The following is a 27997-nucleotide window of genomic DNA, read 5'->3' as shown; positions in this document are numbered from 1 at the left end:
GCTGGGTCGCAGTCTGTGGCTGGCAGGTTGTACTCTGCTGTGTATGCACACAGGGCTCGTTTCTCTGCAAGGAGGCTCTGGATCATGTAATACGAACTGCCCCAACGTGTCCGTACGTCTTGCTGCAGACGTTTTGACGGCATATTCAACTCCTCTTGAATGTGTTGCATGCGTGAGTATGCAAGTTGAGAGTGTTTGAAATGACACACGATTTTTCCTCCAACCGCCAGTGCTTCACTCACACTACCCTGCGATAGCACCCCCTTGTTAACAACAAGCTGCAATGTGTGGGCGGAGCTTCTTACACTGGCAGCCCCAAGACGATCCATTGCCTTTATCGTATTACTGGCATTGTCCCGCAAGATTACATGGACTCTGCTCTTCTCAATTTTCCATACATCCAGTATCTCCTCTGTTGCTGTAGCGATTGCCTCTCCTGTGTGTGAGCAACAAAACTGCTTAGCTTGTAGCAGAGCTCTCTGCAAAGTGAAACTTGAGTCTATCCACTGTGCTGTAAGACTGATTAGGGACACTGGACACATGAACTCCAAATGTCAGTTGTTAAACTAACCATGACTGCACTTTCCAAACGTTTACAGATGTACTCGCTCACCTGTTTGTACTTGAGTGGGATTAGTGTATCAGAGATGCTGTGCCGGTTTGGTAGCAAATTTTGTACCAAGCCTTGAAAACCCACATTTTCCACTACACAAAGTGGTTGGTCATCCACCAGTTATCATTTTGGCCTTGGTGCTCTCTGGGGCTAGTTTTGCACTCTTCTGTAGTGTTTCCTGCAACGTTGATTGCCGCGGTTCGCTTTTCTTTGCACTCACCTGTAAAAAGTCTCTGTACTCCTTTCCATGATGCTTCTGCAGATGTTTTATTAGGTTTGTTGTGTTAAAATGTCCGGTTTTGCTGCCACCCCTTGAGACACTTGTTTTGCAAACGTTGCACTCAGCTGCTTTACTTTTATCCTCCGTTAGTGTAAAATAATTCCACACGGCAGACATGACTACAGCTCTGCAGGCTTTCTGTTCACGTGACAAAAACACAGGCGCATGCCAACCATGGCAACCATGGCGACAGCTCGTCTGTGTTATGGCATGTCGCGCAAAGTGAAGTTGAGGATAATTATCATCACTCACCATGAGATGTCATGATAAAACGATACGTCAGTTTTTGTGTCTAATAATTCCTCACACCTTCATATCCCCAAGACCAACCTCAGCCCCATGGGGGACCGGACTTTCTGCTGCCGCCTGTGGACTTTACTTCCAGACCATTTGAAGTCACCACAGACCCAGTCTTTGTTTTGCAGCTCTTCATTGATTTTTACGGCAGTTTTAAATATTTTATATTCTTGTTTTTATCAGTTTGAGATCCACAAATGTAAAGTGCACTACATTAAAATGTTTTATTATCATCATCATGTAAGCAAAAAGTATTTTTTCCAATGTAACATAAAAAGAGTTCAAAGTTAAACTAAGACTCATTCATGTTCAATATCAAACAAACTGAACAAAAAAACTATTGGATTCAAATCAACATTTTATTTCAACACAAATGAACACATTTATTTTAACATTCTCACATGAGATTTTTGGCTCAAGCTGGATTTCCTGAACAAGATTTCCCAGAATCTTTCATGGCTTCATCTCTTTGTGAGTTTTCACGTGGCGCAGCAATGAATTATTGTGACTGAAACTTCTCCCACATGTTCCACAAGAATACGGCTTCTCACCTGTGTGAGTTCTCTTGTGGACCAACAAATAAGACTTTTGAAAGACACTTTTCCCACATGTTTCACAAGAATACGGCTTCTCACCTGTGTGAGATCTCTTGTGGCGCAACAAATGACCCTTTCTAGTGAAAGTTTTCTCACAAGTTTCACAAGAATATGGCTTTTCACCTGTGTGAGTTCTCTTGTGGAGCCACAAATAACTCGATCTACTGAAACTTTTCCCACATGTTTCACAAGAATACGGCTTCTCACCTGTGTGAGTTCTCTTGTGGACCAACAAATCAGACTTTTGAATGAAACTTTTCCCACATGTTTCACAAGAATACGGCTTCTCACCTGTGTGAGTTCTCTGGTGGACCAATAAACCAGACTTTTGAATGAAACTTTTCCAACATGTTTCACAAGAATACGGCTTCTCACCTGTGTGAGATCTCTGGTGGACCAATAAACCAGACTTTTGAATGAAACTTTTCCAACATGTTTCACAAGGATACGGCTTCTCACCTGTGTGAGTTCTCTTGTGGCGCAACAAATGACTCTTTCTACTGAAAGTTTTCTCGCAAGTTTCACAAGAATACGGCTTCTCACCTGTGTGAGTTCTCTTGTGGCGCAACAAATGACTCTTTCTACTGAAAGTTTTCTCGCAAGTTTCACAAGAATATGGCTTTTCACCTGTGTGAGTTCTCTTGTGGAGCCACAAATAACTCGATCTACTGAAACCTTCCCCACATGTTCCACAAGCATACGGCTTCTCACCTGTGTGAGTTCTCTTGTGGACCAACAAATCAGACTTTTGAATGAAACTTTTCCCACATGTTTCACAAGAATACGGCTTCTCACCTGTGTGAGTACTCTTGTGGTACAACAAATTACGCTTTCTAGTGAAAGTTTTCTCACAAGTTTCACAAGAATACGGCTTCTCACCTGTGTGAGTTCTCTTGTGGCCCAACAAATGACTCTTTCTACTGAAAGTTTTCTCACAAGTTTCACAAGAATACGGCTTCTCACCTGTGTGAGTACTCTTGTGGTACAACAAATTACGCTTTCTAGTGAAAGTTTTCTCACAAGTTTCACAAGAATACGGCTTCTCACCTGTGTGAGTTCTCTTGTGGCCCAACAAATGACTCTTTCTACTGAAAGTTTTCTCACAAGTTTCACAAGAATGCGGCTTCTCACCTGTGTGAGTTTTCACGTGGCGCAGCAATGAATTATTGTGACTGAAACGTTTCCCACATGTTCCACAAATTATTTGCTTATTGTTCATGTTGGTTCTTGAGTTTTGACCTACTTTAGGTTTATTGCAGACATTTTTCCCACATGTTTCCTCACAAAGAAGTTTTTCACCTTCAGCCTGCTTCTCTGACTCAGGAACCTCGTCCACACGGTCACCAAGAACTATGCTGAATTTCTTCAGCTTTACATTTCTAGTTGATTCAGAGTCCAGATGATTTGTCACACCATGGACTTCAGAGTCATGAGAGAGGAGCTGCTCAGTGTCCGGTACTTCTTCTGGTTCACTCAGGGAACGTTGCTCCTCAATAGAAGGAACCCTAAAGGAACCACTTTCAACCTTCAGGATAAGCCGCTCTCCCTCCTGGCTGGTACCGAGTTCCTGCTGCTCCTCAATCTGGGAAGGTTCCAGTTCTTCTGGTTCCTCTTTGATCTGCAGAGGTTCAGGTTCTTCCTGCTCTCCACAGGAGTCTGTTTCCCGTTTCAAGAGCTGCTCCTCCCTGCAGTCACGGTGCTGTGGGAGCTCTGGAGAGAGAAACAAGTACCAGATGAAAGGTTGGTTTTATTACTTCTACAGTTCCAACTTGAAAAAAAATCTTGGCCTCATGAAATTGAAAACTTTCCACATTCCACTGATCTTCTGTCATTTTCACACAACATTGTGTTCACTGTTTACCACGCTACCTGAGATGGAGTCATAATGAGACGTCCTGCATTTGAATGAAATGTCTCTTCAGAAAACATTGACGTCCACAACTTGATTGAGCCGTCCATGTGGGACTGAAAGTGTTCATTCACACTTTTCCATACCTGTTCTGTGGGGCTTGATTTGAGGTTTCCAGATACTATCCAGCCGTCTGCGCTGATGATCAATCTCTTCCTGGTACTGGACCACAGTTTGTTGAAACACGGTGAAGATTTCTCCGGCAGCAGCAGTTAGTCGCTGAGTGGTCCAGTCTCTCACAGAGTCGTGGGAATCGTCACGTTCTTCATCAGTAACAGTCTCCTCAACACCACCCTCCTCCTCTTTACTGTGTGGAGCTTCATGTTCCTCCTGCTCCACACTGGAGCTCGTCTTCTGGTGACCAATGTGTCGCTGTGGACTCTCTGGAGGGAAACAAGACAAAAGTCCCTGATGTGATGATGTGAATATTTTACAGTGAAGGATGCATGAGACAGGACAGGCTGCATTTAAAATACAAACATTTAAAAAACTAAAAGTCTGCTCATTTCAATAAAACTAACAGTAGTTGTAGGGTTTAAAGAATAAAAGCGAAAACTGTCTGGATGTGTTAGTGTGTTCTGGTTTGATGCAGAAAAGAAGCTCAGGGCCCAGTTGCTCAAAATTGGGTTATTTTAACCACTGGTTAAGCCCGAGCAAAATTACTGTATTTTTCGGCAAATTCCTATACATTTTAATGAAAAACACAGTAATTTTGCTCAATAGCTTCCAAGTCATGTGACCCACTGATTCCAAATCAATGTTGGATTGTGTCACTTGTCATGCTTGTTCAAACACACTTCTTTAAATTAGTGTTTAATGGTTTTTATTTAAAATATCCACATTTTTATGAAAAATACTGTAATTTTGCTCAATAGCTCCCAGGTCATGTGACCGATTGACTCCAAATCAATGTTGGATTGCGTCACTGGTCATGCTTGTTCAGACACACCTCTTTAATTTAGCATTAAATACTGTTAATGCAAAAATATTGACATTTTTATGAAAAATACTGTAATTTTGCTCAATAGCTTGCAGGTCATGTGACCTACTGGCTCAAAGTCTGTATTGGTTCCCATTAGTATGTAAGCTGATGAAGGTACAGCTCGTCCTATGATCTTTAAATGGTCATTTTGTTTTTATAATATTCACATATTTCTAAAAAAAAAAACAAAAAAAAACAAAGCTTAATAACTCCCAGGTAACAGATTCCAAATCCGTGTTGAATCACGTCTCCCCCAACACGAGTTTCTAATCAGTCGACAAACAAAGTTGAAACCATATCATTTCAAAATGTCCTTTATTTTAAAAACCGAGCGCTCAACTCTGCTCCGAGACGTTACCGTAAAGTTCCCAATACGAGCGACCATATAAATCTTGGCGCGGCTCACTTCACCAAACAGAAACGAGGGACGGCTGGCTCGACCGCAGTCCTCTGTTTGTGATACAGATTAATATCCGTTTAATGCTGAAGGTTTCTGACTTAAAATCACTCTTGTTGTTTCACTTTGAACTAGAACCGCAGCCTCACTTCTGTCTGCCAGCTTCAAAAGAAAAGCAACGATCCTCCACCAGTCACATTCATTTGTTCATTCTCACTTTTCCAGACCTGTTCCGTAGAACTGGATTTGGTTCCCGCTGAATTCCAAGAACATGCGTTGACGGTGAATCTCCTCCTGGTACTGGAGGACAGTTTGTTGAAACACGGTGGAGATTTCTCCAGCAGCAGCAGTTAGTCGCTGGTTGATAAACCCCCTCAAAGCCTGAAGTGAAGCCATTGTTGCTGCAGGAGATGAAATGTTTCCTCCAGGAGACTCCAGAGCAGAGCAGACGCCTAACAGCCGCTGAACGTTCTTCTTCTTCTTTGCTTCTTCTTCTCTTCTTCTTGTTTTCCTTTTACGGCAGTTTGCGTCCATGTTTGTTGATTACCGCCATCTGCTGGTTCTCGCTCTCCACGTCATTCCCACCCCTCTATATTTTCCCCAATAACCCCGTCGCCTTTAGGAACCCTCTTAGATATTTCCTGCCCCTTCCACTTTCTCCCCACACCAGTATCTCCTTCACTCCTCCTCCTTCCATTCCTTCTCTCCTCAATCCCTCCATCATACCCCCCCCCCCCCCCCCCCCAAACGTCCTTGCAGCTCACCAGCACAGGCTCCACTGTTTCTGGCTCTTGACATATATTGCAGTGGCCTGTTGGACGTTTCCCTACGATGTATTTGGTGCTATTCAGATAAGTATGCCCAAGCGGTCTCTTCTTCTCTACTGCCTCCTCCACTCCTCATATATCCCACTCTATTTTGAATACTGAACAGATGTCTTCCACTTTCCTCCTTGTCCCATTGTTGTTGCCATATTTTATGTACTTCCCTCCATGCTATAGATGTTCCTTCTGATCTCGCCAACATGATGTTTATGTCTATTTTTGCTCTGGTTGTGATTTTCTTAGCCAGCCTGTCAGCCTTCTCGTCCCCTGTTATACCAATATGCGCAGGGACCCACAAAAAAAACAGTTTCTGCCCGCTGATTCTTTGCCTCAGACTGCTCTGCCATTACTTTGTTTTACAGGTCTTGTCTGCAGTGTGATACCGCCGACCTGAGGCTCTTCAATACAGCCGTCGAATCACTGCACGCCACAGCCTTGCTGACTCTTTCCCTTCTTACCCACTCCACTGCCATCAAGAAGGCATACATTTCCTGTCGTTTTCAGGTCGTTTCCCATTTCCGTCACACAAATGTCTTCTACTGTACCTGAAAGCAACATTGCACTGTTTATCAAATAAAACAGAGAAATGTTAAGCTCTATATATTTACAGTCATAACCAACCATTTACAGCCAAATGGTTAAATTTGCCAAAGCAAGGAGAGCAGTGTTGCAAAAGATGAATGACATGTTTACACCTCTCTGTTGATCTCTCTGTCTTTATCCATCTATCTCCATATTTTCACACGAGTGGAGAACATGACTACAGGTGGAGAGCTTCCTGTCTAGATGTGGTTCTGCTCTCTGAGGCCTGCAGGTCGTGCTTCAGGAGCAGGTAGCTGGACATTGAGTCTCTCCAGGCTCTCAGAAAGGTGGAGCACCAGCAGGTTTGGCCTGGTGTCTGTTGGGTTTCAACCTGCCTGTCAGTTCAAATTCACATGAAAACATTTGATATGTTTGGATGTAATCATGAATCAGAATTTATTGTTTCCTTCGTGTTCATGATTGTGATTATTGAGATAAAGCAGGTTGCCAGTACAGTGATATAACAACAACTGTGCGCTGCAGGCATGGATATAGTACTTCCTCCATCACCCAGCAGAAAGTACCTGGTAGATATAGTACTTCATCACCCATCAGAAAGTACCTGGTGGATATAGTACTTCCTCCATCATCCAGCAGAAAGTACCTGGTAGATATAGTACTTCATCACCCATCAGAAAGTACCTGGTGGATATAGTACTTCCTCCATCATCCAGCAGAAAGTACCAGGTGGATATAGTACTTCCTCCATCATCCAGCAGAAAGTACCAGGTGGATATAGTACTTCATCACCCATCAGAAAGTACCTGGTGGATATAGTACTTCCTCCATCATCCAGCAGAAAGTACCTGGTGGATATAGTACTTCCTCCATCATCCAGCAGAAAGTACCAGGTGGATATAGTACTTCCTCCATCTTCCAGCAGAAAGTACCAGGTGGATATAGTACTTCCTCCGTCACCCAGCAGAAAGTACCCAGCTGGTACCAATACTTGCTGGTACATGGAGGATCTGCGCAGGACCACAGCATCCTGCACAGATCCCCGGTTGCCAATGTAAACATCAATAAACCTCATATATTACAGACTCTTTTTTAACGACAGGTATATGCAGGAAAGATTCTGCCTTGCTGACATGTTTCAGCTTCATCTGTAGTCTTCCTCAGAGCGTCATCTGGCCGGTCACCTGATAAAGACCTACATGTCATCACACGCCAGATGACGCTCCGAGGAAGACTACAGATGCAGCTGAAACATGTATCTTACCTGCATCTACCTGTTGTTAAAAATAGTCTGTAATATATGAGGTTTAGAAGGACAAAATGAAAACAATTCAACTTTCAATAAACCTCCTTTAGCATCACAAATAACTCCACTATGATAGAGGGGGGAAGTTTTCTGTTTAGGTAACAGATGTGTTGTGGCTCTGCAGGAGGAAGAATTAGAAGGTGACACCCTCAATCAGAAGTCCAGCAGAACGCCTGATGACCAGCAGGAGCATCAGTGTCAACATAACGATGCTCCTGGAAACCCTGAAGCTGGAGTCACGACACCTCCAGGAGAGAAAGGTTCCAGGATAGGAACATTATTGACCTGTGTATCACTGCAGGGGTTCCTGGGAAATAAAAGAAAGAACTTTAGAATTTTTAAAAACAATGTAATTCTTCTATGTACATAATGTTTCTAACTTGTGTTTTTATGGTTGTAGGTTCTGCTGAAGTTTATCAAATAAAGTTTCCTTTATCTTCTGCTTGATATCTTTTTTTGCTTGACAGTGTAAGTACCTGAATGACTTTCAAGGAACGTGACAAAAACCTAAATTATCCTTGTAGTCAATTCATCGCCGAGAGTCTCACTGATAGAACAAGACATCTTCAAGGTCCTTCAAAGTTGAAGTTATGCATTTAAAAACAAAACAATACATTTGAGTTATTTTCAGGTAATCCTGTATAAATGAGCCCCTAAGACTGCTCAGCGAGCAAACCGAGCAATGCCGGCCCACGGTGGTGGCACACACTTCAGTGTTTCATTCTACAGACAGGCATTGCATTTGTAAAAGATTAAATTGGCCAAAAATGTGTCTGTCATTTGTGCAGAATGGGGCCGTATTATGATGAAAACTGGATGAAAACTGGCTGAACTGGAGCACTGGTAGCAGGAACTGGATATAGTGACGGAGGAGCCTTCACACGCATTGGCCAAAACGACAGTACACTCTGTCTGATGTGAACATCCTTCCGCTGTCTCTTTATGCAGCAAACAGACCTTCATCTTCAAGGTCCTCATCTTCCTCCTTGTGAGACACAGGTTGGTCAGCCTCCACTGCATCTCGCAGGATCAGTTCTGGCAAAACATGCAAAAACAAAACAGAGTCCTTACTGTTGGTAATACAATGGGTTCAACTCAATTGTATTTTTGTGGTGGTCTGTGATTTAAGAAGAAATACAATTATAGGGTTCCAAATACAGTGAGGGTGAAAATATTTAAACATCTAAACCATTGCAGTGAAAATAGCAAAGTTAGTTGTTTGTATGTCGAGTTAAACTCAAAATGTACCTTTCACTTCTTTGGCCACCTCTGCCCGGACGTCAGGACTGGCCAGCACATGGCGCTCCACCCATGGGCGGATACCCACACAAACATCTTAATACAGCAGTACTAGTAATCTAAAACATTACAGGAAGAGGACATTTTACTGAACTAAAAATCCTTTTACATTTCATCTTCAAAGGTACATTTTCTTACAATTTACACATATTTTGACAACACATTTGGAGTGGAGAACTTTTAACGCAGTATATTTACAAAGTTGTCTGAATAACCCTCCACCACTGTTCAAACTGCTCCTCGGGGTTGTGCGAACTTTCCATGGCAGCTTGCCTTGTGCGAAAGTGTTTAAACTTGAACCGTTGCCATGGAAACAAAGCCAGTACACATGTCTTCCTCCGAAACCTCTGACCCGCTGTCATCCTGGTCACCTTCCTCTTCACCACCCTCTTCGTCTTCCTCCAACATGAGGAAAGATGAGTAGAATGTGTCACTTCTGCAGAACGCAGCAGTGCAGTGCCGTGTCCCTCTTCCGTCACGCCTGTAGATGGCGCTAAAGTGAAAAAGAACAAAATGTTTGACTATATATATATATATATATATTTTTTTTTTTTTAAATCAACAATGAAGCTTGGCACGTGCATTTTGAATACATTATTCTGCTGTTTTACATTCTTGTGAAAATATCACAACTGGGTAAGTGAATAAAGGTCGTTTAAAAGGGGAATAAAAGGATTATAAAAGGCTCCATGTCCAGTGCCAGAGAAGGAAGCAACGTGTTCCTAAAAACATGTTGTGACACAAACATTTAACTTGTCGCCTGTGTGAGCCTTGACATGCATTAAAACAAGAAATAGTTTCATCTCTATAAGTTTTAGCTCTGCTCATCCAGGATCTGGCGACAGTTATGATTACCTGCAAGTGATGCCCATCCATACTAAAGAATTCAGCGTTTGCAGCGTCAGCCGATTCCTTCTGCAGGAACAGTGGGTCGGCAGAGATTTCACCACGCTGGTGGTTTCAGCCTCGCAGCAGGATCCCATGCCTGCACACTATTTCCAGGTCTTCCTCATTCACCTTGGCCCTTGGCCCTTGGTCTGGGATGCAGTAACAGACATTAGACATCATGACCAGCCCTCTGACAGTAGAGATCATGTGTTACATACATCCTTGAGACAAATAAAACACAAAGAAGAATAAAGCCAATACGTCCTTACAATTGTCATCTGACTTCTTATCTGATCGACAAAGGCACTTTGGAATCCTGTGCGATGAAGAGTCCATCAAAACGTGATGGTTCATCGGTCTGCGTTACACTTTTCTTACCCGATGGAGTCTTTCTGTTAAGTTGCTGTTTGATTGTTCATCCAGGAGCTGCAATCCTCAGATAAATCTCTTTGCAATGTGCAGCAGTTGTTCTTGTTTCGGAGCATTCGCATCAATCCACTCCTCGGAGTTTGAGCAAATGTGCCTCGTATCTCATGACCAATGACATCTTCAGAGTGAATCTGAAGGTTTGTGAAGATTCCTCAGATCTCACAACTTTTCCTCTTCAGGGCTTGTCGGGTTCAACTCCGCCTCTGCATGATGTGTGTGTGTGTGTGTGTGTGTGTGTGTGTGTGTGTGTGTGTGTGTGTGTGTGTGTGTGTGTGTGTGTGTGTGTGTGTGTGGGTGTGGGTGTGGGTGTGGGTGTGGGTGTGGGTGTGGGTGTGGGTGTGTGTGTGTGTATCCTCCCTGGTTCAGAGCAGCAGATGCTGTTACTATGACTTCTGATGGCCGACTACCAAACACGACCGCAGCTCAACATCAGTCTGCCGAACTGCCAAACCTCTAACACCCAGGCTCACACACACACACACACACACACACACACACACACGCACACGCACACGCACACGCACACGCACACGCACGCGCACGCACACACACACACACAGTTGTGTATTTTCCTCTCTTTGACAGGAGAAGAGAAGAAGACAAGCAGAGCAGCAGTTGGAGAGTCGCTGTATAAAACTGAAGGCCGAGGTTCGTCACAGCTACACGAGTCCTCATGTCAGCCAGGTGTGTATTCTGCTCACTCTGTTGTGTGTTTTGTGAGGTTGTGCCTCTCCAGGAAGACCAGCGTTCAGATCCTGGTGGTCCTGGTGAAACGCAGCAGAGGAGCCTGAGAACTGCAGGGTCATCACTCTCACTTCTTTGAACTTTTTCCTTCAGACTCCTCAAGTTTTCATCTCAGTGACTCGACTGTTTTCCTTTTGACAGGTGTCCTCCTCCTCCTCCTCCTCCTCCTCCTCCTCCTCCTCCTCCTCCTCCTCCTCCTCCTCCTCCTTCTCCAGCCACGAGTAGAGTCCGACCCCACACACTCTTCTCATTATCTCCTTGTTCTGTGGTGGCGGGTTTGGGAATTTCCTCACTCGCATTCATGGAGACAACAGGAGAGACTTCGCAGCAGTTCAGACCTCAGCATTAAATCTTTACAATAAAAAAGAGTAAAGTAGTAAATAGTCTGTTTTTTATGTTTGTTTTCCACACAGGTATCACTGATTAATGTGATAAGACAATGTCTGATGAACCCTGGAAGCTCTGCACAGGCTTTATAAAGACTGTTAGGCAGGTTGGAGCAATTATCCCTCCATCAATCAATCTTCCATTCCACTTTATCTAATTCAGTGTCATGTGGCTCCGGTGCCAATCTCGGCTTGTATAGCTGTGTGAATGTCACCCTGGTGTCGTGTCACACAGAGACACTGAAAATAGCCTTTGAACCCCAAATGCCTGAGAGGAAATAAATTACCAGGGAGAAAAAAACCATTGCATAAAGAGGGAGAACATGCAAAATCTAGAGGGAAAGGCAACGAGGCGACTGTGTTAGCCACTACACCCATGTGCAGCGCATGAATGAAATCACATCAACATAGTTACACATATTAAAATGCATAAGAAAAATCAACACATCTCCAAAGTCCTACTTTCCTGTGAAACATCTTTGGCACTTCAAACTTTAAAAGCAGTTTGGATATTTTTTAGATATTTTTAGATTAACATTTGGCAAATTTTAAGGTACTTTTTGTCCCAATTATATGAAAAGAGGTAACAAAATAAATAAAGTTTATGGATTTGGAAATTTCAGATATAATGCAACTTCCATGTTTTTCTTGATGAGAGAGTCAAAGATTCATACGAATGGTCTAATGTAATCAAAAACGTTTTATCTTTATCATTAATCTTGTTCAGGGGGTAACGTGTTTTATGTTTCTTAAGCAATTTACTTCTACGCTGGTGTTTATCGGGGCAGATCAACAGGTCCCCACCTGCAGGTAGAAGTAGCTATTTAGTCAAATATACATGTACATCTACACAGAAGCATGGGACACTCAGAAGGGACAAAAATACACAGTAATATTTACAGCATTCAGTGTTCAGTGTCACAAAAAGGAGGTTTGCATGCCTGTATAACGATTTTAGACTGCTGTAGTAGTGAATATACTAAAAGTTAAGTTGAGGCAGGGTCACATAAGGGGGTGCCTAGAGAAAAGAATAGAGTCAAGGCCCATGACTGTCTTAATCCTCCCCTGCCCACCCACCTACATCTGACCTCTTTGTCAGTTGTCTCTGCATTCAAAAAGCAGTGCTTGATTCAGTCAGATGATAATGTTGTGGGATGGTTTGGGACGATTTTTTGGTCCAGTTGTTTGCAGAACCAAGTTAGCATCGCTCCCTGAAGCTTTCGTGTGATTCGGGTGAATAGTTTTTGAGAAAAGTTCATAAAATATACATACAAACCAATAAACCAATAAACCAACAAACAAACAAACAAACAAACAAACAAACAAACAAATAAATAAATAAATAAATAAATAAATAAATAAATAAATAAACAAACCCAGATAAAAACATAACCTTCCCCCTCCGTTCTTTGGTGAAGGTATAAAGAAGATGAATAAGAAAGAAAGAAAGAAAGAAAGAAAGAAAGAAAGAAAGAAAGAAAGAAAGAAAGAAAGAAAGAAAGAAAGAAAGAAAGAAAGAAAGAAAGAAAGAGGGTGAAGACGTCACGCGGGCCTAAGCTGACGTAACATCCGGGTCAATCGTTTCGATCGGGGTGCCGCTTCTTCTTTCTCATCTTGCCAGGTAATCAACCATTAGCCGTTTCTCACGTTTTCAGTTGAAATGTAACACACTCCTAGAATAATGCACTCGATTTCACTGACTGAATGTTGTTCCCCGGTCACAATGGATGCCGTAGCTTCTTTGATAGCGGCGCTGCTAACATTAGCTCGTTACTTGCACAGTGAGCTAACGTAATCGCTAATAACGCCTCGATTTTTCTTTTCGGTAAATCTATAAAGTAAACGTGTCTTTGTTGTGGGTCCTGTTTTTAAATTCTGTGCATTGAACAAAAAGGAGCTCGATCAATTACCGCTATAACAACCGTTTTACACTCTACGTTGCTAACATGCTAGGTGATGGCGAAACAAACGCCGGTGTTTCGGAGTACGTGGCTTCCCTGTTAACTGGTGACCAACCTCTTTTAATATCCGTTTTTTGTTGCTGCTAGTAACAGCAAACATGACAGAAAACCGTTGCTGTCTTGGCTATCACCGTTTAACATTTACAATAAAGCTTCTTGCCGCAACGACGGACGCTAAAAAGAGTCGGTTACCAGTTAACAGGGAAACCAATTAATCCGAAACACCAGAAGAAAGGCATGCCCTGTAGTCAACTGGGGTTGGTCACCAACAACACTAGTAAAAGATGATATCTTCGCTGGTAGCTTTCGGGTCAGTTACTCACCTGTTGTGACGGTCACATTAAGCTACACAGCGACTTATTTATTGATGATACTTTCCATTCGACCTGGTGCAGAAAAATCACCAAAACAATTCTTCACATGGAATAATTGCCCTGATTCTTCAGTCAATACTCATATTAAAAGATCTCAAAATCCTTCCAAAAATTCATTAGTAATATAAGATAATCAGCACGTTTGAAGCATTAACTCTCAGGGTTCATCGTATGGTTGTCCAGTGGAGAGTAATGTGTCCAGAAAAGTCCTACTGAGGTAATAATGTGCAGTTTAGCTCGAAGTCATTATAGAGATGTTAATGTACCTGTCTCTGGAACCCCGGTGCCTGGGCTGTGAATGTCACAGCCCTGAATTAGATTGAGTAATATTGAGAAGCGCTTCCTTTGGTAGTTTACTTTGAGTATGGAAACAAAACAGTCCTGTCATTATCATCAACACATACACTCATGCTATGCAATCCCCTGCATGTCATGTGACACCACAGTGTAGTTAACTGCATGTATTTAAATAACAAGTGGGAGAAGATGGATGGATGGATAATAGTCATTTTAAATGTGGTCTTTTCTTCTTCTTTTTTTTTTTTTTTAAAGGAACCAGATTCTGAGAGCGTCATGGACAACCAAACAATGGATATCATAGCAAAAGCTTTTGAGCAGTCAGCCAAGCTGGTGGAGGAGAAGGTGGACACACAGCTGAGCAAACTAAGCGAGATGGATGAAGACGATCTGGAGAGGTTGAAGGAGAGGCGCCTGGAAGCGCTCAAAAAAGCCCAGAAACAGAAGCAGGTACGTTGAGTCTGTGCACACCTGCCATCCACTCTTCGGTGACTTTGATCCACTGATTGTTGCTTTGCATTTGTGTAAGTAGATGATTTGGAGGATTTAGAAATTCACTGGCAAATCTCTGAATTCTGATTCAATATATAAAAAAAAAAAGTAATTTAAGCCACTCAGAATTGTTTTCTTTTGTTTTGTTTTTTTTCCCAAGGAGTGGTTGTCAAAAGGCCATGGTGAATACACGGAGATCTCCAGTGAGAGAGACTTTTTTGCTGAGGTGAAGGAGAGCAAGAAAGTCGTCTGCCACTTTTATAGAAACTCAACTATGAGGTTTGTTCATTTGTTTTGTAGTGAAATGTATTTTTACCACGGGGGATGTGAATCATTAACTGATTAAAAGTCCATCGCAAGATGAATTCGTCACAAAACCAAAGAAAATTGCAGGTGCCTTTGCAGAATACTACAAATCTTTATATAAAAACTTGGACACCTGCATAGATGATGAAGAACTGTCAATCTTTCTTCAGTACAAAAACTTATCTGAGTTACCCAAAGAGGTAGATAAGAAGCTTGATGAGCCAATTACACCTAGAGATATACGCAGATCGTTTCATCTAGGAATGGGGTCCGTTCCGATCCAGGATCGGGTTCTGATATCAACGTAACTCACGGATTGGAAATTTCCGATCCATGAAGCCTCGTCTGCTTCACTGTTGCTGAAATGACTCCCAAGTGTTTCCCCGCTGCTGCTCTGCTCGCTGGCTGCAAACTGTGGACTGGATTTCCTGAAGGCAGGCGGGTCTCAATGAGACGTGAAGTAATGAGTCAGGAAATCCATTCCACAGTTTGCAGCAGGTGATTCACACCTCCTTAAAGCTGTGTCCTACTTCACGTAAAACTGTGAAAATGGTCCCAATCATTTGTGCTGCGTTAGTGCTGGAAACATTCTGTTAGGGCTGCGTTGCTGAAGAATTTTCCCAGGGATTAATAAAGTGGTTTAAAGAGGTTTTAAAGATATAACAAAAATTCAGGTATTGGGATCGGATCGGAAGTGAGAAAACGTGGATCGGTGCATCCCCAGTTTCATCACTTAAAAACAAGGAGCCCAGGGCCAGCGGTTATATAAATGAGATTCATACTAAATGGTTATCACTATGCATTGAAGTCAAAAACTATAGCCCATCTTGGACAGAAGCAACAATTGTAGTAAAACATAGAAAGGGTAAAGACCCCACTGAGCCTAACCTATCAACAAATATCACTGCTGAATAGCAACCTGCGGACACTCACTACAATCTTGATGAGAAGAGTTAATCAGATAATTACACAAATCATCCATCTTGATCAAACTGCTTTTATAAAGGGGAGACGCAATGGAAACAGTTTAAGACGTTAAACATTAAACATAATATCACACCTCAAAGATAAATCAAACAGTGATTCTATCTTTCGATGCACAAAAGGTTTTTACTCGAGTGTCATGGCAGGACCTGGTTCAAACACTACGACGCCTCACATTTGGTCAGAACTGTGTCAGCTGGATCCAGACCCTGTCCTCATCCTCTCCAGCTGCAGTCCGAGTCTCGGGCCAAGGCTCACATCCATTTTCATTAGAAAGAGGATGTAGGCAAGGATGCCCTCCATCACCACAAGAATGCTGTGATCCAGAACTTGTTCTGCTTTCTTCTTTCTAGATGCAAGATCCTTGACAAGCACTTGGCCATTTTGTCCAAGAAGCACCTCGAGACCAAATTCATCAAGCTGAATGCAGAAAAGGCTCCGTTCCTCACAGAGAGGCTCCACATCAAGATCCTGCCCACGCTGGCTCTGGTGATCGACGGGAAAACAAAGGACTACGTGGTGGGATTCACTGATCTCGGCAACACAGACGACTTTTCCACGGAGGTGCTTGAATGGAGGCTCGGCTGTGCAGATATCATCAACTACAGGTGAGATACAGACCCACACCTTCACGGGGGTGAGCATCGCAGCAACTGAATCACCAAAAACACCCTCCTAACAACATTATTTATCCTTACCCCAGCGGCAGCCTGCTTGAACCACCAACCAAGACGCAGAGATCAGGTGCAAAGTTCGCCAGAGTGGAGAAGAAAACCATCCGAGGGCGGGGGTACGACTCGGACTCTGATTCCGGAGACGACTGAGACGTTCTGACAGCCGGCTGGGTTTTTTCCACAGGAAAAACCCGACAAGAAAAAGTCTTGCATTCATCCCTTTTGGGTTCATCCTCCTTGATCTCTTCCTGCACAGCAACCCACTAATTGCCTTTTTTTCCCTTTCATATTTTAATAACATTAGAAATTGTACATCAGATCAGCTAAACCTGCTTGATTCAGACTGGACGGCTGCATCTTTCTATTTATTAGACGAGAACGTTTCACTTTTGGTTTAACTGGTTTGTTTATAAATTTCACTTTGAATTGCAAGTCTGAGATTTTGTTGTCATTTGTCTCCTGTCAATTTGTTGGTCTCACATTAGGAGGGAGACGAAGGCTTCATTCACACTGCAGCTATTGACGCGCAATTCAGATATTTTTGGGCTATAAACAAACAAATGCACAAAATAAAGTTAAAAGGTAAGAGAGTTTGGCATCCCAATTGGGAGATATCGCTGTATCTGGCAACACAGGTCCGCTCTTAGATCCATCTTCAAGTGGTTGTTTAAATAGCTGACAGAATCGAGACATGAGGGGAAAAAAGAGCAGCGCTTTTAACATTTTGGCAGAGCCGCTTCCTCCGGCGCTCATCTGTGACGTCAGTCACACGTCTGATGAAGCAGTCGCATGTAGAATAATATCTGAATTGGTCCCACACATGATTGAGGCCTGGGTCTGGTGTGAAAAAACCTGAATTGGAGCTTTGACACGGCCACAAAACAGGTTGGCTACGAGTAGAGTGAGTAAAAAATCAGAATTGGGTCACATTTCCCAGCAGAGTGAACGAGGCCAGTGATGCACGTTGGGGCCAACGTCGATGTTTTCCACCATCACACGTTTTTACATGACACTTTTACATTTCCTTGTAGCAAGAGTTTGTCGTACCATGCAGACTTAATAAAAACTGTTTTCAAAAAAAAACCAAACCAAGATTTGCTGTGTTTTATTAGCAGGTGGGTGACATATACCGCCCGGGTAAATAAAAGGATGTGGTCCAGTTAGACTGTGCCGACTGATGTTATAGTAAACAAATAGGCAGAAAATAACCTTGTATAGACTCCAAATGATCCTCTTCTTTAAAAGAAAATGAGAGCGTAACCCTCTTACCTCACATGGAGATAATCTGTAGTTTGCGTTCAGGCTTGGGGGCTTTTCTGTACGTCTGTGGTTGTTTCTCCCAGTTCAAGCTGGTTACTTGATCTAACCCGTCTGCAGGTGATAGTTTCTCCGTTGGCCCTGCGATGACATGGCTGGTTTGTATTTATGTCGTCTTCTGCTTACACTGCACGCTTGTTGCTCCTTTTATTGTCCTGGGAATTTCCCCGTGAATACAACTTATAAAAGGTTTTGTTAGACAGTACTGACCACATTTTGACAAGAGATTCTGCACCACAAATAAAAACACGTGTGATTTGTGAAGAGCGGGATTTATTTTTCTTCCATTGTATTTATTCTTTCTTTCTTCATGAGACTGTCAGAACTCGATCTCTTCATGTTCATCTGAGCTTTTTGGGACAAAAAGGTCCAAAAACCAAACCCAGCTTCCCACCACTGTTTTGGTGTAATGGCATCAGAACCAAGCACACACACACTAACAACTGTGACTTGACAGCAGAACTAAGATTCAAGTTGCTTTTGGACGACGGGCTTGAGGAGCCGGCGCACGATGAGCTCTCCTTTGCTGTTGATGTACGTGTCGGCCATGTCCTCCTCGGCAGGGAGTCCGTAGGGCGTCTTCAGTGGCTGTATCCTAAATAAACCAGGGAGAAATGACACAGGAAATTATAAAAACTAAATAGTTGTATGTCAGCTGAAAGAACGTTTGAGCAGATATTAAACAGGGATGCAGGATAGGCTGATTATCTAAATGAGAATAAATCTACCTTTATTATGTGATGGTTTTTTGAGTCGACATGTTAAATTAATTAAATCATTGAGTTTTCCTTTATACCAGAGGTGTCAAACATATTTAGTTCAGGTTCCACATACAGCGCAATTTTTATCTTGAGTGACCCGTTATGGTAAAATAGAGCCTAACCTTTAAACTTTTTCTCTGTTGTGGTTGTGGAGTATACATGATGAGAATGTCTATAGTTTCAGAAGAATAAACAATTACTACCAATAATGACTACAATCTCAGCATAAAGCCAATTTCAATGAAACATCCTCCTGCTAAACACAGTGAACTGTAAAAAACCTCCTGGAGCCGTTTCATTATGTATGTTTTTACAAACTCACCCCGACAGCGTGGCTCTGAGGCTAGTTTGATAGCAACAAGGTAATTAGCTTTCATGGCAGCATCACTGATATCTCAGTTCAGGTCTTAGTGTTGTGTCCGCTACTCTTAAGAAATGTATTAAACATCTATGTTTTATCTGTAATTTTTACAATTTTCTCTGTGGCTTGACCAGATCGGAGCCTCTTGCAGGACGGTTCAGACCACTGGCCATATGTTTGACATACCTGCTTTATAACCTTGTTGTATTAAAGCCAGACAATGTTAGCGGTGAATAGATTTATAATGTATAGTGAGTTTCAGCAAGTCTATTGTAGCCGAAAGTTCATAACCACTTAGATTACAAATCACGATTGAAAGATTGGGAAGCTCTTCTTTAATGAATATCTTCAAAATGATGAGCAGAATGAAAAGAGCTGAGGATTACTGACTAGTTTTCACTCACAACCAGGTGTTACTGCCGAATGCGCAACCATTTCCTCTACAGCTTTCATCTCGCAAACTAAAAGACCATGTTACTAATATAACTACGAACTCAATGCGTCCGACCACTGAAGTGAGAGGCACCTCTGTGATCATCACACAACCCCTCACACATTAAAAGAAAAGAAAAAAGTCTTGTGCATCATTCTAGGAACAAATGATGTCGACTTTCTTTTTTATAAATAACAATGTTGACTTAGCGTGAATAACATTAGACTTTCAGTCACAACAGGTGTGTGACCATTTTAAATTTGATGCTCTTACCTCACAAGGTGCTTAATGCATTTCAGTTGATTATTCACAGCAGGGGTGTTTTTGTGAATAACAGGTGCATGGGGCTGAAACACAAGAGAAATATCAAACAGAGCAAAGAAACGTAACGCTGTTAGTGATCGATTTACTTATCCAAAAAGCACATATTTAGAAGAAGTTTCTTTAACGTATCATCTTGAATTTCATTCAACTTTAAAGCACTGCCTGTACAGTTTGATTCAAACATGCCAGCTTTACCTTTTGGAGGCCGAGGTATTTGATCATATCTTTCTCCCAGTACGGCCTCCGCATTGTACTTTTGACTCGTGTCACAATATGCAGCTTGTGAGGCTGCTCTGGATCACCATTATACTTCTCGTGTTCACTTGATCTCTCAGTGAAAACCTGTGATGGAAAATAAGCCTTTAACCAATGTCCTCTGTGTGTACACTGTTTGCATCTGTAAATTTCTATATTTTCACAATTTTTATTGATATAAACTGAGATTAAATAACATGAAAAAAACAACTTTCTGGGACAAATTCATCTACCAGTCACTAACTTTTCCCTGAAGTTGAGCAAATAGAGTTTTCATCATTTCTAAATTATTTAAATCATGCGTAAAACTACTTGGCAGACAAAATAAAGGACTTCTTTTTTATCTTACCTCATTTGGGATTCTTGCTTTGGTAAATTTGCTGCGTGCTGACAGAAACCAGGTGCAAGGTGCCAGAACTGTAGCCTTTGCGGTCTGTAGCACATTGAAAAAAAAGTGGAATAACAAAGTCAACAGGTTTTCTTGTGACATAGCCTCCCTGGTTCTCAGAGAGAAGTGTCCATAGTGTCATCAGCAGGTTGAACAGAGAGAGAGAGACTGGAAGATTCACAGAAAGACATAGAAGTGAACATCTTTTGACCACATTCCACACTGATGACCGCTTCATTGTGAACAGAGCCCTGTCAAACGTGATGATGAATGCCACTCAACTCCAGGCACATTTAAGGGAGGCGAGAGGCACATCAGACCATTGGAAGCTGTTTACATCATTGTGGCCCTGCATGAACAAAACAAGCCTAATGTCCTCTTCTGGATGATATTGCTCCACCTCAGCGTGGTGGCATCATTAGGGAATGTCTGCTGGAGACGAGGGGACCTCAAATTAAGTGACCCGCACTTTCTCCAGACCTGAATCCCATAGAAAACCTCTGGGATCAGCTGAGTCACTGTGTAGAGGCTCGTCACTCTGTACCCAGTTCCTCAATGACCTGAGGGCCTTCCCTCAGGAAGTGGGATGCCTTGCCTCAGCAGACAATAAATCGACTTGAACAGCACAAGATGTCACTGTCGAACTGTCTATGATGCTCAAGGGCACACGACAAGTTATTGAGACATGTTTTGTTGTGGTTTACCCTCCACTGTTGTTGGCTTCTGTTTCAATATATTGTTGAGATGAGGATATCACCATTGCATGCTTCTACTTAAATACATATTTTCATGGCATAATATCACTATAGTATTAACATTTTACGTTTTCCATCAATTTCAGCTAAAAGCCAAATATCCCTACATTTTTGTGAGCCATGTATATGACTTGTTGTGCTCAGTAAGATGAGATAAGATATCCTTTATTTATATCACATGTGGATAAATTGGAAGTAATACTTTAACGTCCTTAATAAGCAGGTTTTTGGGAAATATTGGCCAATAATTTCAGACTTAACAATGTGCATATAGATTAGAAATACTAGTAATTTACTTACCTTGATCGATAAGACTCCTCGACAGGCGGCAGACATATTTGTGTGTGTTTTAGCAGTTTAGCCTCCCCAGCTAACGAAGAAGCATGCACGCCAAGGTTACAGCACGGGTCGCAACGGAACAGCTCCGTATGCCGAGGTCACAGAAGTAACCCAGAAGTATACGAATATTCAATTCACATCCACTATATTCTCAAATAAAACAACTGTTCAGAGTTAACACGAAGCAAAAAAAGACACGAGAATCACATTAGTGTAAAAAAAACCGCCTGTTCCGGTTGTGACCGGAAACGTGAGGCGTTACCTTGAAATGGTGCCGATGTGGAAAAAACGTGCAATCGATTTTTACTTTAAAAAAAATATTTTAACACAAAAAATGCATGTGAACTTTTATTGTAATGAATAGGAATTGAAATATAATTCAAAGTGCTTCAATCGGGATTTTCTTTAACAACGTGGTACAAATGCACTTCCAGACGACCCCTTCTGGAACTCAGTATTTCCATTTCCGTTACTCGGGGATCTATTTTTATGGCGTACCTGTCAACGCTCTTTCTCGTCTGTTAAGTCATGACTCCTCGATAGTTTACCAAACTGTTTATAATCAAGGTTAGACGGGAAGATGGCACAGAACCATGTGGCCGGGATGGAGGCGTCTGCTGTGTCCGTCCTGAAGCGAGCAGTGGAGCTGGACCAGAGCAGCCGCTTCCAGGAGTCTTTAGTCTGCTACCAGGAGGGAATCCAGCTCCTCATAGACGTCCTCAAAGGTCCCCCAGATAAACTTCAATAAAGACAATACACCTTTTAGTGTCAGCCACATCAGAGACCATCACTTTGTCATGTTTTGTCTCACCTCCGAGCAGCTGTTAAAGATGACTCGAAGAAAGGACACTACAGGGAGAAGATAAAGGGCTACATGGACAGAGCAGAGCAAATCAAAGCTCTGGTGAACCAGATGAAAGAAGGTATTCGCAATAAACACACACTAATAAACCACTCGAAGTAGGTAATACGATAGTCAAGACCGTAAATAAACCGGATCTTAGATGTTCTATAGATAATGCTTAAATAGCTTAAATAACTCTTCTTTGTTAATATTGCTTTGTTGTGTTTCACTGTCAAACCATTTACATGGTCACCGGTAAGCCTTCGTTGTACGGTTTTATATTTACTGATTTAATTAATTATTCTAATCTGTGTGGAGCAACGCTGTAAAATAAGTTACATCTGGGATTAATAAAGTATTTTCTATTCTGAAAGAGACGTTTCGTGGCCATGGGCCTCTGAACTTGAGTTTTCCACCTGTACAATGCAGGGGGAAACAAAGCCGTTTCTTACATTTTAAAGTCTATTGATCAGTTATCATTTCATCTTGTGTGTCCAACTATTGTATAAAATTAGTTACTAAAAAGATCATTTCAAATTGAATTTAAAGAACTTAAAATTATTTCACTTCCTTTCATTTCATACATCTTCTTTGCTGCTCATAACCTGTTCAGGGTCGCAGGGCTATACCATACTATAAGGTTACACCATCACAGGGCAAACAGGGAGACACAGACAACCACACTCACATTCACACCAACAGACAATTTAGTGTCACCAATTAACCTCGCATGGGTGTTTTGGGACTGTGGGAGGAAACCTACGGACACATGGGGAGAACATGCAATCTCCAGACCGAAAGGCCTGGACGGTATTTGAACCCATGACATTCTCGCTGTGAGGGAAGAACACGAACCACTGCTCCGCCCTGCAGCCCTCTTTTCATTCTCGTTGTAACCCTAATTCTTCTTTTCTTTCTGTTTCTCGCCGTAGACGGGAAATATCACGAGCAGATCAAAATACCAGAGGATGCCACGGGTTACAGCTACGCAGCTCTCTTTAAACCGTACATCAGCACAGTTCTCACAGAGGTTTGGGTGGAGGACCCATACATACGACACACCCACCAAGTAAGATTTGTTTGTTGTTTTGTTTTTTATCACTGTTTGGTTTTAAATGGCTTTCACACTCTTTGTGGAGCATTTTCTATTGAATTATCCCCTTTCACTGTCTTTCAAAGAAATATTTATTTACTCACTTGTGAGAAATATTACATTTTTGAGCTCAGTCATCAGAAATGGCAAAGAATGCACCTGCAAACTTTGCTGTTATGGTTAATAACAACAATAAAATATCAGAATATATCAGGATATCACATAAATAATAATAAATAGCTTCAATTTAAACATTTTCAGTGTGGATATGATAAATAATATTTTTGTTGAGGGGATTTAGAAACCAAAATCAAAATGTTTTCAACATATAGAATATGAATATGTAAATATATTCAACATATTGTAGCCATTTATTAAGTTTGATTTCATACCTTATGGAATCACAGGAGTGCCCAAATTAAAAGGAAATAAATGTGGAAATATAAGGAGAATCAATAATGCAAAAAATATACAAAGGTAGTCATATTCTTTTTCTATCTTGTCTTTGCTGATTCCATTTTGTCAATGCTTCTCCTGTTTTATCTTTGTCTTTTCCATTTGCTTTTTGTCATTGAATTTACTCGATGAGTCAAGCCGTCTGGAAAAGACAAAAGCAATACAATGTAAATCAGCGAGGGCTGTGGGGGGTCTTTCTGTTCAGGGGGACTAGTCCATACCTGATCACATCATTCCTGCTTGCAGTGGCTGTGTAGTAGCAGGAAGTAGACGTATAAACGCGTATATATTTGAAGTAAAAAAGGGAAAGTTAAATATGACGGACGTGGACGAATTGAGAAGAGGCTACTCTATAGCCACTGTATGCCGGCCTTTAGTCACACAGCGAATATATGTTTCCTCTCAAGTCCCCCAAATGCCGTCTCTCGTTTAAACCTGGAAATATAAATACGACGACGAGTGGACACGCCCACATTACACCAAAAGCCAACATAACCAGCAAATTCTTAATCAAACAAATTACTAAGAACAAATTATTAAGAAACAGGAAATGTGTGGAAGGAAAAATAAATGAAATACTTCAAACTTATTCTTAATGCAACAGTGCCATCTATTGGCATGAACAAAAAATGCTCAACATGACGTTCTTCAAGCAGGAATGGTGTCCTCAGGTATGGCCTAGTCCCCTAAACAGAAAGACCCGCCCACAGCTCTTGCTGATTTACATTGTATTGCTTTTGCCTTTTCCAGACAGCTTGACTCATCGAGTAAATTCAATGACAAAAAGCAAATGGAAAAGACAAAACAGGAGAAGCATTGACAAAATGGAATAAGCAAAGACGAGATAGAAAAAAAATTACTCCCTTTGTATATTTTCTGTATTATTGATTCTCTTTATATTTCCACATTTATTTCCTTTTAATTTTGGCACTCCTGTGATTCCATAATATCTCAGTAGTAAATATTAGAATAACTTAGTCAGTCCTAGATTTCAATTTGAGCTTTCATTTAAGTTACATTTTCAGGGACATTTTTGAAATAGCTCATTTGTGTTTGTGTCTGTATATGTATAATATGTATATATGAGTTGGTGTCTACAGTATGTGTGATACCCCTGTGCCCCCCCCTCTCCACCACAGCTGTACAACTTCCTGCGGTTCTGTGAGATGTTGCTAAAATCCCCCTGCAAAGTGAAGAAGATCCACCTCCTCACTTCACAGGAGGAAGTAGGTTGTTTCACTGAAGAGGTCACGCAGTGGGATGAATGAAAGCAGCCACAGCTCTCTCCTCTTCTCCTGCAGGCTGACAGCAGCCAGCAGAGCGGCGCTCTGTCGGAGCTGAAAGAAGACCTCCGAGCTCAGGGAGTGAACCTGGACCTGCAGTTCTCCTCCACCATCCACGACCGGGAGATCAGGTAGTCATGTACATACACGCTATATCAGGGGTGCCCAGCCCCGTCCTCGAGGACCCCGGTCCTGCATGTTTTCAAGATTCAAAGTGTTTCTTGTCATGTGTACAGTAAGGAAACGTGTTTCCCTGGACATTGAAATTCTTACTTTGCTGCCCACACTGAACGCCACATAAATTTAAAAAACTGTAAAAACTATAATAAACTTAAGCAATAGAAATATAAACCTATACATTAAACTATGCAAAAATACAAGTGATATATACAAGTGATACATACAATATACAATTTAAGATAGAAATAGAAGTGCTACAGTCTGTACATGAACGTGTGAGGTAGTCAGCAGGAGATGTAAGAGATGTGAACTGCACACGTGTGCATCTAAAGTGCATATACATTACAGACGGTACAAATCCCGTGTAAACGAGAGGTATGGGGGGTATGAATAGTCCATTGGCCTCCTGTAAGCTGTTTAGGAGACTCATAGCAGAGGGAAAGAAAAAAGAAAAAGTTCTTGAGTCTGGTGGTCTTGCATTTCACACTTGAGTACCTCCGGCCTGAGGGTAGAAGTGTGACCAGTCAGTGTTGGGGGTGAGTGGGGTCCTTGATGAGGACAGCAGCTCTCCTGTGGAGTCTGCGCTTGTAGAAGCTCTGCAGAGAGGGCAGTGGAGTCCTGGTGATCTCTGCAGAGAGAGCAGTGGAGTCCTGGTCCTGGTGCTCTCTGCAGAGAGAGCAGTGGAGTCCTGGTGCTCTCTGCAGTGGTCTCCACCACTCTCTGCAGGCGTTTGTGGTCCATGACAGTGGTGCTGCCGTACCACACGGTGATGCAGCTGCTGAGGACGGGCTCAACAATGCAGCTGTAGAAATTGCTGAGGATCTTTGGAGACATGCCAAAATGTCCTCAGCGCCCTCAGGTAGTCCAGCTTGCTGCTTTCTTCACCAGCTGTGTGGTGTCGAGGGTCCAGGTGAGGTCCTCACTGATGTGGACCCCAAGATATTTGAAGCTGCTCACCCTTTTAACTTCCAGCTCCCGGAGAGACAGTGGCTGATGAGGGCCCCTCTTCTTCCTCATGTCCACTATCAGCTCCTTCGTCTTGTCCATGTTGAGGGTGAGGTTGTTGTCCTCACACCATGTCACCAGACTGGACACCTCCCTCCTGTTGGCCGCTTCGTCTCCGCCAGCGATACGTCCGATCACTGCAGGGTCATCGTCGTTTTAGTTCCTCCCTGCTTCAGCATACCTGAATCTAATGATGATGTCATCACCAAGGTTGTGAAAAAGCCCAGTAACGAGCTTTTCATTGCAATCAGGTGTGTTGCAACTGGGAGGAGCTAAAACATGCAGGACAGGGGCCCTCGAGGACCGAGGTTGGACACTCCTGCTTTATATGGTGGCTTTATCGTTTTGAATAGAAATCCTACATTTTAGCATGTTCCGTTACAGAGGTTCATGTATGTTGCTCTGTTTTCCAGAACCTTGAACAGTTTATTATTTTACCTTCTGTGTCACTCATTTTGTATATACTTGCATTTAATGTTTTTTCTCCTTCATGTTTTGTCAGTTTTCATCGTGAGTTTGGAAGCACTTTTCACTTCAAATACGTTTTTATATTTGAATTTCAGTTTCCTTTCTGTAAATGGCTTAATTAAATTTTTGGAACACAGCGTTTAATTTGTGGCGGTACACTGCACCTTGTTTGTGTTTAATTGTAGGTTTGACAATGGTTGGATCATCAAAATTGGACGTGGGTTGGATTACTTCAAGAGACCTAAAGTGAGACTCTCCACCTTATCCATCCATATTCATATTTCATCTGCTGCTCCTGTCGGAGAGACTGAGTGTCCTCATGTTGACTTCTTGTTGTTTTTTTCCCACAGGGCCGATTCTCTACCGGATATTGTGACTATGACCTCAGGCAGTGCCAGGAGACCACAGTAGATGTTTTCCACACAAAACACACAAAGAGTCTGTGACACTCGTGACTCCAAAATGGTTTTATTTTATCGCTCAAATTCTTAATACGCAGACTGGATTTGCATTAACGTACGTGCGCATGGGCCAAGGTTTACGACAAGAGCTTTCATTGTTTGTGTTTTGAGGAACTATTTGATAAAAAGTGCCTTTTAAAATATTTCATGATATTTTGTCTATTTGGGTATAATTCCATTTTTGTTTCTATACTATTACTGCATTTTCAATGTGTCCATGGGGAAGGTGTTTTTTAGGATTGTGTACCAAAAATTAATACATATTCTGACAGCGAATCTTTTTTTTACACCAATGTATGTTTCTTTTTACAGATTTTTCTCTTCTTATTTTAAGCTCGTTCACTGACTGTAAATCTTGTATCTTATACAGTCGAAATGAAATAATAACAGCACAATTTCCTCAAAAGCAAAATTTCTACACATAAAACTATTCGGTATCCAGCTGGTATTTATTGCTCAATGGACTTTGAGTTTATAACTCTCTGAACTCCCTCAAGTTATGTAAGGCTAAAAAGAAGCTGGACTCATAAATAAACCTCCCACACCTACATGGTTTAGCACTGTGATCTTCCTGCAGCACTTTTTTTTTTTTTTTAAATGACCAAGCATATACCTGTTGCTTATTGTTTGACTACATTCACAAATATTGTAAAATACCACGTTCAATGTACCATTAAAACCATAACGGCAAATTAC

General features: G+C 41.9%; 4 protein-coding genes across 4 annotated transcripts; 2 read left to right on the top strand and 2 right to left on the bottom strand.

Moving 5' to 3' along the window:
• Positions 1-1532: 1532 nt before the first annotated feature.
• On the bottom strand, positions 1533-5555 carry LOC308119308 (uncharacterized protein). Its single transcript, XM_080479240.1, has 3 exons — positions 5302-5555; positions 3782-4078; positions 1533-3496 (listed from the first exon to the last, which is right to left on the bottom strand). Exons 1-3 carry the CDS (start codon positions 5468-5470, stop codon positions 1644-1646), a joined length of 2319 nt encoding a protein of 772 aa, XP_080335366.1. The 5' UTR covers positions 5471-5555; the 3' UTR covers positions 1533-1643.
• Positions 5556-13028: 7473 nt separating this feature from the next.
• Positions 13029-18166, top strand: txndc9 (thioredoxin domain containing 9). Its single transcript, XM_080478864.1, has 5 exons — positions 13029-13111; positions 14378-14572; positions 14775-14893; positions 16258-16512; positions 16608-18166. Exons 2-5 carry the CDS (start codon positions 14399-14401, stop codon positions 16726-16728), a joined length of 669 nt encoding a protein of 222 aa, XP_080334990.1. The 5' UTR covers positions 13029-13111; positions 14378-14398; the 3' UTR covers positions 16729-18166.
• On the bottom strand, positions 17668-21765 carry mrpl30 (mitochondrial ribosomal protein L30). The gene is made up of 5 exons (XM_080478865.1): positions 21473-21765; positions 20379-20462; positions 19970-20116; positions 19724-19797; positions 17668-18490 (listed from the first exon to the last, which is right to left on the bottom strand). Exons 1-5 carry the CDS (start codon positions 21506-21508, stop codon positions 18358-18360), a joined length of 474 nt encoding a protein of 157 aa, XP_080334991.1. The 5' UTR covers positions 21509-21765; the 3' UTR covers positions 17668-18357.
• A 217-nt stretch (positions 21766-21982) lies between these two features.
• mitd1 (MIT, microtubule interacting and transport, domain containing 1) lies at positions 21983-27997 on the top strand. Its single transcript, XM_080478863.1, has 7 exons — positions 21983-22236; positions 22333-22434; positions 23288-23424; positions 25044-25130; positions 25206-25318; positions 27026-27086; positions 27191-27997. The coding sequence occupies exons 1-7, from the start codon at positions 22092-22094 to the stop codon at positions 27284-27286; spliced, it is 741 nt and encodes a 246-aa protein (XP_080334989.1). The 5' UTR covers positions 21983-22091; the 3' UTR covers positions 27287-27997.

This window comes from Lipophrys pholis, assembly GCF_963383615.2.
Source record: "Lipophrys pholis genome assembly, chromosome: 13".
Classification (NCBI taxonomy): Eukaryota; Metazoa; Chordata; class Actinopteri; order Blenniiformes; family Blenniidae; genus Lipophrys; species Lipophrys pholis.
Note: the sequence above shows the minus strand (reverse complement) of the source record. Positions and strands in the feature narration are given on the sequence as shown.